General features: G+C 38.2%; 1 protein-coding gene across 1 annotated transcript; it reads right to left on the bottom strand.

The window, feature by feature from the left end:
• Window positions 1–17: 17 nt before the first annotated feature.
• On the bottom strand, window positions 18–15,603 carry DNAJB11 (DnaJ heat shock protein family (Hsp40) member B11). The gene is made up of 10 exons (XM_039364164.1): window positions 15,445–15,603; window positions 12,238–12,394; window positions 10,757–10,854; window positions 8,548–8,680; window positions 7,510–7,652; window positions 4,349–4,431; window positions 3,367–3,424; window positions 2,406–2,517; window positions 2,044–2,203; window positions 18–402 (listed from the first exon to the last, which is right to left on the bottom strand). The coding sequence occupies exons 1-10, from the start codon at window positions 15,510–15,512 to the stop codon at window positions 338–340; spliced, it is 1,077 nt and encodes a 358-aa protein (XP_039220098.1). The 5' UTR covers window positions 15,513–15,603; the 3' UTR covers window positions 18–337.
• Between the last annotated feature and the right edge of the window lie 97 nt (window positions 15,604–15,700).

Here is a 15,700-nt window from a genome sequence, read left to right as displayed (position 1 = left end):
AAAATTATGAAAACTCATTAAGAGTGACAAGGAAAGTAACATCAAAATATATTTGAAAACGGAACTTCAGTGTGCTAATCCTGTTAAAAACACCATCTCTCTCTCTCTCTCAACTGCTGGAGCCTTATTGCTCCAAATAGAGCACCAGTTGTATCCAGAATAAAGAAATTTTGTTTGTTGTCTTCTGATCCATCCCAGAATTATCCTTACTATTGTAAAAAAGGAGGTTTCAGAGGTTACTCCACCCTCTGCATTTGTTCTACAATGACCGGCAGAAAAGGCTGCATTTTACAGTACTTATTTCATTTATCCACAAGAAAGTCCATTTGTCTCTGTCTCAATAGCCCTGCAGTCCATTATACACCTTCTGAACAGATGCTTGTTTCAGCAATTGTTTAAGACCTGCAAAATAATAAAATCACTATTACAATACGACAATACACTTGGGACTGCTACTATATTAAGGGGGAAAAGAGTTATTATTCTCAATTCTCAACCAACATATTACTCAAAACAGTTCAGAGAGGAAACCTTCAATAATACTATGGGTAATCCTCAACATATCATAATTGAGCCCAAAATTTATGTTGTTAAGTGAGACATTTATTAAGTTAATTTTGCCCCATTTTATGACCTTTCTTACCACTGTTGTTAAATGAAGCATTGCAGTTGTTAAGCTAGTAACACAGTTGTTAAATGAATCTGGCTTCCCCATTGATTTTGCTTGTCACAAGATCACAAAAGCTGATCACATGACCCCGGAACACTGCAAGTGTCCTGAGTCAGTTGCCAAGCATCTGAATTTTGTTCACGTGACCATAGGGATTCTGCAATCGTTGTAAGTGTGAAAATGGTCATAAGTTATTTTTTTCAGTATTACTGTAACCTCGAACAGTCACTAAATGAAATTGTAAGTCAGGTGGTCCCTGTATATATCCAATTATTTTCAAAAGGAGATAATCACATTGTTTTGACAAATAGTTAAAGCAGAATGAGAACCCAGGTGCCTTCTTGAAAAAGATCCCAACTAAGACATTTCATTCTATAATGACAGTATTTCAAATTTACAATAATGGATGCATTCTTGGTTGCTATTTATATCTTCTAAAATTTGAACTATAAGAGATCTGACACAGATCTCTTAATATGCTACAATGTACTGTTTTTAAAAGTATATGTTATGGGGCTGCATAATTTAATAAATAAATCTACTTTGTTTCAAAAGTTATTTTTTGTGATTCTTAGCATCATTAAACCAAAACTCTATGGTTTTGGAATGAGTCTTCTAGTGTTTTCATCTTATTAGCTTCTGACATGGAATACCATTTGTTGTTGATGAGTTTATTAAAACCCGCTTTCTTGATGTCCGGTATTTCTATTTGACTACATTTAACCTTCAAATGTTGTTTTTTTTTTTTTTTTGCTAAGGACAAAGACAGCCGACATGTTCACTTCCTACAATGTTCCTTCTGCTTCTACTTCATCAACTCAATCTTCTCAATTAGTTAGAATCAAAAACATAGTAAGACGGTTACCCTAATTTTAATGCTTTTTTCCATTCCTTACATTAGAAAATTGTCAGTTAAGAGATGTCACAAACTTTCCTCTGGGTTTCTTTACCAAAAGAAGTAAGGGTAATTAAAGACCCCATTGCTGCTAGCTATTGAATTTAAAGATAAAGGTATGTCCAGTTATGTCCATAAGGGGTGGTGCTCATTCCCTTTTCTTAGCCAAGAGAGCCAGCATTGTCCGAAGACTTTTCTGTGGTCATGTGGCCAGCATAACTATATGCTGAGACGCATGGAATGCTGTTACCTTCCTACTGAAGTGGTATCCAGTTATCTACTTGCATTTACATGTTTTCAAACTGCTAGGTTGGCAGGAACTGGGGCAAGTAACAGGAGCTCACCCCATTGTGTGCGCTCAAGTCTTGAAGATTCCTACATTCCTATATTCTGAGCATTAATATGTTGACAACCAAGGTAATAAATTTAATAAGTCAATGTTCTGTTTGAGTTATCATTACGGTACTACTATACATACTTTCTCGCTGTTCTCCAGTCAATTGTTCTTTTGGAAATTCAATATCAAATGTAATGATGAGAGAGCCTTTGATGTTATTGTTATCAAAGTTTGGAAGACCTTCGCCCTTCTTCCACAGCTTGGCTCCAGGTTTTGTGATTTTATCCCGGGCAATATGGACCTAACCAAAAAACAAACAAACAAACAAACAACAACAAAAAAAAACACATTGACAATTTTCAATAGGATTAACATTTTACATGAGAAGTATTTTACCAAAAAGAATCATAATGTCAATATTATATCTTAGTGCCAACATGTGTATTATGGATACAAAGGGATTCTTTGAAAATGTTTTCAGACAAAGGAATCCTCTACCTTACCTTATGTCCATCTAAATGAGCAATATCCATTTCAAATCCAATAAGAGCTTCCACAAGTGAGATAGTCACATTTGTATATAAATCATCTCCTCTTCTTTCAAAAACTGGATGCCTGTAGTCAACATATTAGAATATTAATATTTTTATTTCTTAATTCATCTGCAAATTCATTCATTTTACAGCATGTTAAATTAAAAAATATTATAATTTAAAAATACTGACAAATTGGAAATTATGTATTAATCTTCTGAAGAAATCCATTTAAATCATTTTGAAATTTGAGTGAGTACAGTCATACATAGTATTTTTGCATCACGATTAGAAGTAAATTAGCCTTTGTCCTAACACCATAGGGATATTAATTCTAATTTTACATACTAGCATTTAGATATGTATAAAATATCTCTGTATCTGTCATAACATGGCATAGAAAAAACTTTTAGATCTTCACAGCAACTCTTTGTGCATTTCCTCTGAAATCATCTTTAGATATTCAGTGCAGATATTTTTTCCAGAAACAACTTGACTCACCTAGTCTTTGGTAACAGTGAGAAAGATTTAGTCTGCTTTAAACCCCTACTGTTTCCTAGAAGCAAATGCTTTTAATGCTCTACACCAGGGGTAGGAAACCTCGGCTCTTTTATGACTTGTGGACTTCAACTCCCAGAGTTCCTGAGTCAGCTATGCTGGCTCAGGAATTCTGGGAGTTGAAGTCCACGAGTCATAAAAGAGCCGAGGTTGCCTATCCCTGCTCTATGCACTTCTTTCCTCAAAGGATTAATCTTACAGTTGGAGCATCACTGGTTTAATGGAATAATCTGCCCACCAAAGCCTTTATGAGTGCGTAGCATTTTTTCATGCAAAAATATGTAATTGCTAGTACCACTAAAGCAAGTGTGTTCATTGATAGCTAATGCAGAAAAAAAATTGGTAAATTATTTCATAAAGCAGAGAGACTTACTTAAGAACTTTTATTCGGAAGCGCAAATCACCTGGTTCTCCATCAACGTGAGGTTCTCCTGATGAAGTTTGAACAAGTGTTAGGTATGTTTAAATGTTTCAAAATTAAACCATCTCTTTCTAGTGATACCTTATGTCAGGGGTAGACAACCTTGGCTCTTTTATGACTTGTGGACTTCAACTCCCAGAATTCCTGAGCCACCATAGCTGACTCAGGAATTCTGGGAATTGAAGTCCACGAGTCATAAAAGAGCCAAGGTTGCCTACCCCTGCCTTAGGTCAGTGTTTCTTTAAGATTTCTATAATGACCTGATCTACCAGGATAGGGACCTTTTCCTCAAACTCTGTCCTTATGACTTAATGAAATTCAATACATATAGTTAACTCAAAAAAACATTGGTACACATTATTAAGGCAAAAGTCTAAAAATACAAGCTTACAACTGGTTAGACTGAATGTGAAATCTTAGTAAACTACCTAGTTTAATCTGCATAAAAATCTATGGTTAGCACATAGTTTTGTTATAATCATTATCCAATTTATGCAGATTATGAAATATCTGGGAACAAGAATAAATATAGGTAATATTGCAGCAGGATAAAAAAATTAGAGGATGATAATACTGACAGATTTCTATTTCTAGTGTCATAGGAAAATTATTATGTAGACATTGGCAAAAAAGCTTATAAAATAAAAAAAAGAAAGAAAAAATGTCACGACATACAGAAGATACATAATCTTCTGCACAAGATTATATATCTTCTGTATATATTTAAGTTTTAGTAGTATTATAGGAAGTATTTTTTCAAAGGCACAAAACGTTCCAAGTATATTTAAAAAAGCAGAATCCAAATTAGGCTCCAAATTTCCACCCCCAATTTATTTTCAATTTGAAACAAACAGAACACTCACAGTTTTTCACACATTCTATAAATTACAACCTCCAATTAGATGTCAAAAAGAATAAAAATTAAAAGATGTACCTTCCCCTATAAAGGGGTATTCCATCCCATCCCTAACACCAGGTTCTATCTCCACCTCTAATGTTCGTTCTTCATTTACAAGTCTGAGAAACAGGAAAATATCAGTTAAACAATATATGAAAGAGGATATATCCTTTTAACACTGTATTATCTTAAATGTCTTCAATCAGACCATATTGTATTTATTTATTTTACAAATGTTACTTTAAGTCTACTCATGCTTACAGTTGTGGTTTTGCAATATGCAGAACTTTTAAGATGTGGACTATTTTATAAGCAAACATGAATTTACTTACACATTTTTGTCATGTGAGTCAAATTAAACAATTAGGAATCTAAGAACATCACAATCATAAAACAAACCATAGCAATAAAGGAAATAATAAAATGGTTCTGCTCAAAAATTCCCATACCCTCGTATATTTGGGTAGCCTGAAAAATGTGAATGGGGGCATGCTTGGACTTTCCAACATGACAATGATCTACTTCCTAAAGCTATGTTGATCCTTTAGTGGCTGCAACAGAACAAAGGGAAGGTTCTGGAGTGGCAATCACAATCTCCTGACCACAACATCATTGAACCTGTCTGATATCTCAAACATACAGTTCATTCTAGACAACCAAAGAATGTAGAGGACCTGCAGACTTTTTGCCAAAAGGATAGCTAGCTTTACTACATCAGAAAATAAAGGGCCTCATTCATAACTATCCTAAAAGACAGTTTAGGATGTTGATGCTAAAGGGAGCAATTAGGACTATTAGGATCACTGATGTTAAAGGGAGCAATATATAGTATTAAGAACTAAGTTTGCAAACCACCATTTTATTATTGCTATGGTTTAATGATTGTGTTATTGTGGGATGCCTAATAGTTTAATCTGAATCAAAAAATTGTTTGATTACTTTTATTTATTTACAAAATAGTCCATAACTTACAAATTCTGCAAGGATTATGTAAATTTATGAACACAACTATATTTACATAGCTACAGGGAACACTTCAAGCCCTAGCCAAATATGTATGCTATACGACAGTGTTTCTTAACTGGTAATTTTAAGACATGTGGACCAACTACCATGATGATTGGGGTATTCTGGGAATTGAAGTGCAAGCACCTTAAAAGTTGCGAAGATTGAGAAAGCCTGTTGTACGAGAGATGGCTGTACACGGGTAAGAATTTGAAGGCCAAATGTATAGACATTCACAAAGCACTTGTTGGAAACCCCTTTAAACAATGAAGCCTTCCTGGAATAGCATAGTGTCTACACTGTGGTGCCCTCCTTGGTAAAAGATACATTTGATTTAAAGAATTGTCAGCAGGCGCTACCATGTATCCTCTAAAGCAGAGATCCCCAACTTTTTGGGCACCAGGGAACCGGTTCCATGGAGAGGTTTTTCTGCGGACCGGAGGGTGCGTGGTTTTATGTGCTGCCTGCATCCTGCGGATGGGGCTTTGCTTGCTTGTGCGGACCAGTTGCTGGCATGCCACGGCCCAATACTGGTCCACGGTCTGGAGATTGGGGACACCTGCTCTAAAGCCCCCTTTTTCTTCTTTGAATTTAATAATAATAATGATGATGATGATAAAGTTGGAAGGGACCTTGGAGGTCATCTAGTCCAACCCCCTGCTCAGGCAGGAAACCCTATACCATTTTGGACAAATGGCTGTCCAGTTTCTTCTTAAAAACTTCCAGTGTTGGAGCATTCACCACTTCTGGAGGCAGGTTGTTCCATTGGTTAATTGTTCTAACTGTCAGGAAGTTTCTCCTTAGTTCTAGGTTGCTTTTCTCTTTGGTTAGTTTCCACCCGTTGCTCCTTGTCCTGCCTTCAGGCACTTTGGAAAATAGCTTGACTCCCTCTTCTTTGTGGCAGCCCCTGAGATATTGGAACACTGCTATCATGTCCCCCCTCGTCCTTCTCTTCGTTAAACTAGACATACCCAATTCCAGCAACCGTTCCTTATATATTTTAGCCCCCAGTCCCCTAATCATCCTTGTTGCTCTTCTCTGTACTTTCTAGAGTCTCAACATCTTTTTTACATCGTGGTGACCAAAACTAGATGCAGTATTCCAAGTGTGGCTTTACCAAGGCATTGTAGAGTGGTATTAATACTTCACGTGATCTTGATTCTATCCCTCTATTAATGCAGCCTAGCACTGTGTTGGCCTTTTTGGCAGCTGCAGCACACTGCTGGCTCATATTTAAGTGATTGTCCACTGGGACTCCGAGATCCCTATCACAGTTACTACTATTGAGCAAGGTACTGTACCCCCTATACTATACCTGTACATTTGGTTTTTCTTGCCTAAATGTAGAACCTTACTTTTTTCACCATTGAATTTCATTTTGTTAGATAGCACCCAGTGTTCAAGTCTGTCCAGATCCTCCTGTATCCTAAGCCTGTCTTCTGGAGTGTTGGCTATTCCTGCCAGCTTGGTGTCGTCTGCAAATTTGATGAGTTCCCCATCTATTCCCTCATCCGGATCGTTGATGAAGAGCACTGGGCCCATTACAGAGCCCTTGGGCACCCCACTACACACTTCCCTCCATGTAGATGTGGTTCCATTGAGGAACCACATGCTGAGTACGGCCGGTCAGCCAGCTACGGATCCATCTGGTGGTGATGCTGTCTGACCCGCATTTTTCTATCTTATCAAGTAGTAGGTTGTGATCTACTTTGTCAAATGCCTTACTGAAGTCCAAGTAAATTATATCCACAGCATTCCTCTGGTCCACTATTTTTTTCACTTGGTCAAAGAATGCAATAATGTTTGTCTGGCATGATCTGTTTTTGACAAACCCGTGTTGGCTTTTAGTAATGACTTTGTTTGCCTGTAGGTGGTCGCTGATTCGTTGTTTGATTATCTTTTCCAGAATCTCCTGGAAAAGCACTGGATTGCAACTTTTATTTGGCAGAACAAATCTGCCAGAGATGTCATAATGACAGAGCAATTGTACAGGCTCCTTTCAGTCACCCTGAAGATTTTCAGGCATGGAAGTTTCGTTCTCTTTTCAATCCATAAAAAACCCTCAACAACACTCTATGCCATCTTGTGGCTCATACTGGTCACGTAATCATCCTCCTTCTCTGCTATTTTTAACAATTATGTATGACTGTCAATTACTCAAGCACCAAATGGCCATAGGACCTCAAACTCACTTGACATTGGGACATTCATCACAGACAACTTCTTGTGTCATCTGGAAACGTCCTGGGCCTAACTGTGTTGTCCTCATCTCTTGCCGGCAATTGCATTTCCGTGTCCCTGGTGCCTGTCTTGCAACTGGCTTGTTTCTAATAACCTGCAAACAGGTAAAGAATAACATTGTTGGATACAAACTTTACAATATACAACTCTTTAGCCTTTTCAGATAAATAAAGAAGACAAACATCTCATTTATAATACATCTGCTATTTAGACTTTGTAACATAAGTAATCTTAATATAAACAATCACAAATTATATCCTGGCTTTTCAGTTACCATTTAGTTGTTATTATTATTGATCTTTCCCTGATTTAAAATTATTAATAGCTAATTAACAAATAATTATTAATTAAATGATTATTTAATAAATTCCAATACAGAGGTTTATAATCTTAGCACACAATAAATTAAGAATCCTGTGACCACACTGGAAGACTCACCCAGTTTCCTTTTCCAAAGTATACACAATGGAGTTATTGATAACCCCCCCAGACCCTCCAAAAATGGAAAATGTGGAAGTAAAAGTGATAGGGGACCCTTCAAATCCTAGCTAAATTCCTACACTCCCAGCTGATAATCATAATGGTTATACTTAATTTTAAATAAAATTAATTTTTATTTATTTTATTTTTATGGTTCCACTCATTAGTTTTTGGAGAATGTCTGTCACCAAAGGCAAAGTATGGCTCCCGGTCTGAGAAAAAAGTTACATATTCCTGTTGCATATAAACAGGGCCATTGATTAATTTGAGCTGCTCTTATACTGTTCTCTTTCACAAGCATTTAGTTCTGAAACAAACTGAAAGCAGTTACCTAACATTCACCATGCACTGAAATTCCATAGGAAATACATACTGTAGGTGGTTCCAAGAATACTTTTGGTGTTCCTTCATATTTATTCACTGAGAGAGAACTATTTCTAATAATGAAGCCTGAAAAACAGATTTTTATATAAGCAAAGGAGACCTATTAAGCAAATTGCCTAACTTACTTCCACAAAATTTCCTGAATACACTTCTTCCAATGTAACTTCTAGGTCCACAATAATGTCGCTTCCTCTTGGAATGTTCCTGTCTTGCTGACGAGGACTGCCTCCAAACATGAAACCAAAATCTCCAAAGAAACTGAAAAGACATGAATATTGATTCATTTAGCTTCCTTTCTATTAAACTTATAGGACAGCAGGTAAGAAATTATTAACTGAGGCAATTATAGGGAGTAAGGAAGTTGATGGAGATTTACTGAATTATAAGAAGGAGGTACAACAGAATCAGATTTGTAAGAGTCTGTTATTATAGTCAATCTCAATAAAAATAGTTTTAAACTTCCTTTGGAATTGAACTTTTGGTCTGATCTACCTAGTGGGGCTGACATCAATTTTGCAAGTCTCCTATGCTCTTTTATTAAGGTAGGGCAAAGACTTCACTTTTGTTACTGGAATTGGCTACAATTCAGTTCAGTGAATTAGGGAGATGTCTGTCTCAGCCACTTTCAAACCTTATCTGGTTTTAATTCTGGATTTAAAATATGTTTTATTTCTCATCTTGGCAACAGAGCTTGCATATCTCCATCAAGATCATCTTTCTTAGACTCTACAGCAACTTGGGCAATTTTTAGCTAAGATGCAATTCTATTTTGAGAACCCTCTTACTTGATATTGCTGCTTAGAGTTCTAGAGAAACTTCCATGGACTTACTAGCTAGCCATGGAGAAGTAAGCAGTACCAGAATACATTTATCCTTAATTGCAAAAAATGGAACTGACTGCTATATTGGGCAAAATAGCCATCAGTTTCCTATAAAAACTGATATTTTCTTTTTAGAGGAAAAAGTATAGGTAGTCCTTGACTTATGATCATAATGGAGCCTGCCCATCATAGTTGTAAGTCGTGATGGTCATATAACTTGTGGGTCGTGTGATTGATTCAATATTATGATCTTTTTTGTGATTGTTAAGCAAAACCATGGTCATTAAGCAAACACCATGGTCATTAAGCAAACCAATGTTCCACGGTTTTGTCAAAAGCCAGAAGTGCTGGTTTTCAGCAAAACTGCCATAAAATGTGGTCATGTGATCATGGAATGCTGCAAATGCCACAAACGTGGCCATGTTGCTAAGGTCAATCATGTGAGTGGAGAAGGCCGTGACTGCCAAAACTTTAAACCCAGGTTATAAGTAGCCCCATGGTAGGTTTCTTATAGCTTCATAAGTTGAGGATTACTTGCAGAAAGAACATGGTAGATAAAAGTGCCATACACTTCCTAATCAGTACACTGACTGTGAACTTTAATATTCTACATTGCCAGGCCTGTAATTTGTATGAAATAAACTGATAACTATGCCTTCACATAAATCCACTGACTATGCAATTCAAGTATGTGCACTTAGTGATGAGGGTTTTCCAGATGTGAAACCATAATTGAGCATTCACATTCCTATTTAAGGCAGAGTTAATTCAACTAAAAAAAAATAGCATAGGACGTGATTGTTATTCTCTCTGTTGCAAGATAACAATTGCTGGTGAGGATTCATCCATGGCTTAGTGTTAACTGAAAAGGCAGACCTGGCATGTATTAATGAAACCTGATGTGTTCTCAAAAATGTGTGCAGGACACTCTGGGTTTTAAACAACATGCAGGACAGCAATGAGAGTGCTGCAGGTCAGAGCTATAACCAGCAGCTGTGTTTTCTGTCTTGCAAAGTGTGAATGCCTGTATGTTAGGCTGCAGTTCCTGCTTATGACATAGCTTCTAAATCCACGGAGTAATCAGTGTTGGGAATATAATATGTTTAATTCAGAATAGAGGAATAATGATTTCTTCTCAGATAGTCTTGATCTTTGGAGAATCCTGGCAAAACCTAAAATGATATAATTTCCACTCCAAACACATGTAGAACCTTCAGAGGTTTGCATAGGGACACCATTATAGATTCACAACTTAATTGTTACAAATAACTTTTTAACTCATTAATTGATATGGATGTTATTGTTCAGCTGGCATTTACTAATAGCAATTCTCATTGCTGTCTTTCATGTCGTTTCAATCTAGTTTTAGATGCTTCATTGCAATTTTGCTCTTGCTGAACAAAACACAATAGTAAAATGGCTGAAATTAATTAATAAAGATACTATTGTACTATACTGTAAGATAACACTTTATCTTGCAAAAAAAAAGTGTGAAGGAGCAAAGCAAACTTACTGTGAAAAAATATCTCCATGAGAACTTTGATGTCCCTCTTTTAACCCTTCTTCTCCATAGGCATCATACTGCTTTCGTTTTTCCTCATCTGACAATACCTGTAGGAGACATAAATTTTATGCATATATTAACATAGGTTTAAAATATTTCTAAACAGGACAATGAACAAAACTATATTTTGCCTTCATACTATACAGATCTGATCAATTTTGTGGTGGTCTGATATTTTCCAGAAATAAATATTTTAAACTGAAAGCAGTTTGTGTGCATCCCTCACCTATGTATCACATCTAGAATTCTCCAAATGGCTTCTGGTTCAGAAAAATATCTCCTGGAAAATGTCAGAACACACCTAAATGACCAAATCATCATGTGACTCATAGGCTTTAAAAAAAAATTACAATCCAATGCCACCAAATATTGCTGCCACCAGGAACGATACGTTGCCTTGATTTTCACAGCCACTTCTCCTGCAAAAGGCACACTGTTAAGTGCCTCCAAGCTTCAGGGACATTGCCAACTCCACCTGCCGTTATGTTGCTAGCCACTGAACAACTGATCAGTTTTCTAGTTACTCCTTTGTGTAAATTCTTTTTTACCAAATTATAACATGTAATTGCTTATGATATGCTACAGCTTGTTCAGGTTTGTTAATCCATTTTGTTGTAAGACATTTTATAGGACTGATTATACAAAAGCAACTAATAACTACTTACTATCAAAATATTTTGATTCTATTTCTCAAGGAAAAAGATTTAGAAGAAACTGACAGAAATGAGGAAGAAGAATGAAGGACAATAGCTTCATCTGTTTATTTTCTTTTCTGTTAAATGTTAGCTATTCACTTTTCCATCCTGATGTGTGTATAAGGAAACTATATACCAGCAGAGCAAATCTTATTATTAAAGCATATTCTCATGCATAAGTTTGGACCAGCATTTCCAAATACAATGCAAGAATCTGTCACATTCTTTAAACTAAAGGAAAAAGAGAGCTCCATGACTTTCTAAATTTGACAAATTAAGAAGAAACCTCTGCTTGTTCCCCATAATACGTAGGCATTTACATATGTATGATCTTTAGCTTGCCATTAATCAAGTTCGTGAAAATATTCTTTAGCATCTGCATATTAAATGCCAATGCAACATTTTAGCACATAGTTTTATACTTTTAAACATCACTTAATAGAGCAGCATGAACATCCATTGTTGACATATTTGATCTGCTATAATTGAAAGATGAATAGAAATAAATATCCTCTATTGCTTATTCACAAAGAAATAATACTTTCCATAAATCATTTTCAAGTACTCAATTAAATCAGCCTAAAGAAAATGAAGTTAAGAACAAAAGTCTCATTAATGTCACAAACACATTGCTATTTTCTAATCAGTAACCATCCTATTACAATTTCATTGAAGAGAACAACCCAGGAAGCATAGGATGCATATGTTGCCCACAGGCTTCTTCTAAATAGTTACCTCATAGGCAGCCCCAAGATCCTGAAATTTTTCCTGTGCGCGGGGATCATCTGGGTTTCTATCTGGATGAAGCTGAAGAGCTAGTTTTCGGTAGGCCTTTTTAATATCTTTAACAGATGCACTGCGAGGAACCCCCAAAATCTTATAGAAATCTCTCCTGAAAAGCAACAAAAATTATTGTCTCTTATGATCCTCAAAATAAAAAATAAGGGGAGAAAAACAATTTATGTTCTTCTTTGCCATAAATTGGTAATAATAAGAATAGCAATACACAGAGAAAGTTCTATAAGCTTTGCATTCTAAGGATCGCAGCATATGCTTTCTTGCAAAACACCAGAACTGCCAAAATGGGATGTCTTTGAGAGCATCTCTTTAGTGATCCTGTGATATTTAAGATTCTTAAATATATTTACTATTCAGTTAGGCAGGTAGCTTTCATGTGGTCATTCCTGGATCTAAAGACAGACAATCACTTATGCCCTAGTCCAGTGATGGCGAACATTTTAGAGACCGAGTGCCCAAACGGCAACCCAGAACCCACTTATTTATTGCAAAGTGCCAGGATCGCATCAACATTGTGGTGCCCTCAGGGGGGCAGGGGGCATGGCCCACTGTGTGGGCATGGCTGGGGTGGTCGTAGCCACCACAATGTTGCTTCTGGGGGGGGGGACACCTGTGGGGGCTGGGCAGGGGTGGGAGAGATCTAGAGAGTGTCTGGTGGGCAGGAGGCTTGTCCTGCAGGGTGAGGCAGGGAGCAGGGCGGGGGTATCATTGCCGCGGGGCAAGGCAATGCCTGACACCATCAGCCCCCCCACACAGAGGCCAGCGAGCGCATGGGGGCCGACCATGTCCGTCAGCAGCCACAGCCTGCCAGCCCCTTGACTGGTGCACTCTGGGGCTCCTCAGCCCGCTGCCAATACCGGGCCAGCCCTCCAGCAGCAGGCAGAGTAGGGGAGGGGGGGCACATGATGCAGACCGCTGGACGCGCTTACCCATCCCATCTGTTTATGGTTGCGGTTGGAGAGCAGATTGCTGCTGGTCATCTCGGCCCCCTTGCAGATCTTGCCTTTGGCCCGCGCACGGAGCATGTTCCCCTCACTCACCCAACCTGTGCGATCTGCTGGTGGTGGCGTGCACGTGCCCACAGAGAGGGCTCTGAGTGCCACTTCTGGCACACATGCTACAGATTCGCCACCACTGCCATAGTCATTGGATTACTGCAATGAACTCTACCTAGGGCTTCCTCTGAAGAGCATTTAAAACTATAGCTATTCCAGAACATGCAGCATTCAATATCCTTTGGTATGTTTATGACATATGTGACTTACATTGGTTGCTGGCAAACTTCTGGTTATTACTTATGAAGCCCTTCATGGTATAAGACCAGATTATTTGAGAACCACCTATCGCCAATGATTTCTGCCTGATGGCTAAGATTAGTCAGTTAATGTGCTCCCGGTCCCTTCAACCAAATAATGCCATCTATTAGAATTCAGAAAGTATATTTCTCTCTGCTGCCGTGTCTGCTCTCTGGAATGATAGATCTCAAGGATCTATGTATCTCCCACAGTAATAATGTTTTAGAAGTATTTAAAAACTATGACTGTACTTCCATCACTTGGGATAGGGTATTTGTGAATCCTGTTGGTGGAGATTTTTTTGGAAAGGGGTGGGTTTATGAGATATGGTGGTCCAGACATTTCAGATTTTTTCTATATTGTTAATCTGTTTTTAAACTGTAAGCACCCAAAGCTGTTTTGGAATTGGATTGTCTCCAAATCTAATAGACAAAGAAAAAAAACTGTAATCCTAACACAAGTAGAAATCTCTAGGCTGGCATAAGATTTAAAATGTCAGAGAAAATTCCACCCTTTATTTGTTCATTTAAACTGATATGCCCTTGAATTCATTGGCAGAAACAGAAATAAAACTCTGAGTACATAAAATTGCACTCTATGTGCTGAGTGTAAGAAATATCTTGCCTTTTAATAAAAGAAGCTTACAATTTTTTTAAAATGAGAGGCTTATATTTAAAAAAATGCAATAAAATAAAATTAAAATGAGTACTGACATTTAAAAAACAAATATAATTGAAGTTATTTCATGACTTAAATTATATGCCTGTTGCTATAAAATTATATCAAAAGTAGGTGACCGCCCAAGCTTTCGTTAGGAAACATTCCATAATTGGAACACTACTGAGAAAGTCAATAACCAAGAAGAGTAGCAGATTTAACCAACTGATTTCAGTACAGTACAGTTAGTCCTCAACTTATGACCACAATTGAGCCCAGAATTTATGTTGCTAAGTGAGAAATTTGTTAAGTGAGTTTTGTCCCATTTTACGACTTTTCTTACCACATTTGTTAAGTGAATCACTGCAGTTGTTAAATTAGTAACATGGTTACTAAGTGAATCTGGTTTTCCCATTGACTGTGCTTGTCAGAATGTCACAAAAGATGGTCACATGATCCTGGGGCACTGCCACTGGCATAAATATGAACCAGTTGTCAAGCATCCAAATGTAAATCACGTGACCATGCAGATGCTGCAATGGTCATAAGTGTGAAAAACTGTCATAAGTAACTGTTTTCAGTGCTGTTGTAACTTTGTACGGTCACTAAACGAACTGTTATAAACAGAGGACTATCTGTATACAGACAGGTAAAAGTGGAAGCATAGATATAGATTCCAGCCACAGAAAAGAAGTAACAGGTCTAAAAGAGAGCTTCATGGCTAAGGCAGGGATTTGAACCCGAGTGGCTAACATGATCCTAACACAACATGTTCACTACAACTCATCTCTCTTCCCTTCCCCCGCGCTTTAAAACACAGGATACACATTTCATCTGCCTATGAGGGCACAGGAAATCGAATCGTTTCCTGGCCACCCGCGAAGGGAGATGAAGAAGGAAATGGCAGTAACCACCTACAACTCTCGATAGGAAGAAATGGCCAGGAAGCAGCGGAACAGGGAGCAGTCCACACACCGGGGAAGAGGAAGACAAGGCGCTCCCATCGTGCGGAGACTGGCGAGAGCGAGCGGGGGGGGGGGGGGGGCAGAGCGCAGCAGGTTCAGCGGGCCTTTCAGAACACTGAAAGGGGAAGAGAGGCAGAGGGGGCTCCACCCTCTGCCGCGGGGCCACCTGCAAATCTTAGCACCGAAACGGGCTTTCCTTCCGGCCGCCTTTTCCTCCCTGCACTCACCCAGCGATGACGTCCCCAAGCAGGCACAGCAGCAGTAGAAGGAGGCCACCGAGGGAGCAGGGGGACATGGCGGGGGTCTAGTCGAAGAAGCTCCCAGCTCCTACCTGCCTCACGCACCGGTAACCGTAGGCATGAAAGAGAGCCCCCGGTACAGAGAAGCGGCCAATCGGAGCTCAGCATAGTAGGCACCTCGTCATTTGCCGCTGACCAATCACAATTGCACACTTCATCCGCGACCCGGTTAGGTTTGACCAAT

This window comes from Crotalus tigris, unplaced genomic scaffold (assembly GCF_016545835.1).
Source record: "Crotalus tigris isolate CLP2741 ecotype Arizona unplaced genomic scaffold, ASM1654583v1 scf7180000017591.2836849, whole genome shotgun sequence".
Taxonomy (NCBI): Eukaryota; Metazoa; Chordata; class Lepidosauria; order Squamata; family Viperidae; genus Crotalus; species Crotalus tigris.
The sequence above is the reverse complement of the archived record's forward strand: the minus strand, read 5'-3'. Positions and strand labels throughout refer to the sequence as shown.

Excerpts from the sequence above, each read along its gene's own strand:
- DNAJB11 (XM_039364164.1), bottom strand. The coding sequence starts at position 15,512 with ATGTCCCCCTGCTCCCTCGGTGGCCTCCTTCTACTGCTGCTGTGCCTG. Across the intron at positions 12,395-15,444 it reads CTTGGGGACGTCATCGCTGG|GAGAGATTTCTATAAGATTT; the intron begins GTGAGTGCAGGG and ends GTTGCTTTTCAG. Across the intron at positions 10,855-12,237 it reads ATCTTGGGGCTGCCTATGAG|GTATTGTCAGATGAGGAAAA; the intron begins GTAACTATTTAG and ends TGTCTCCTACAG.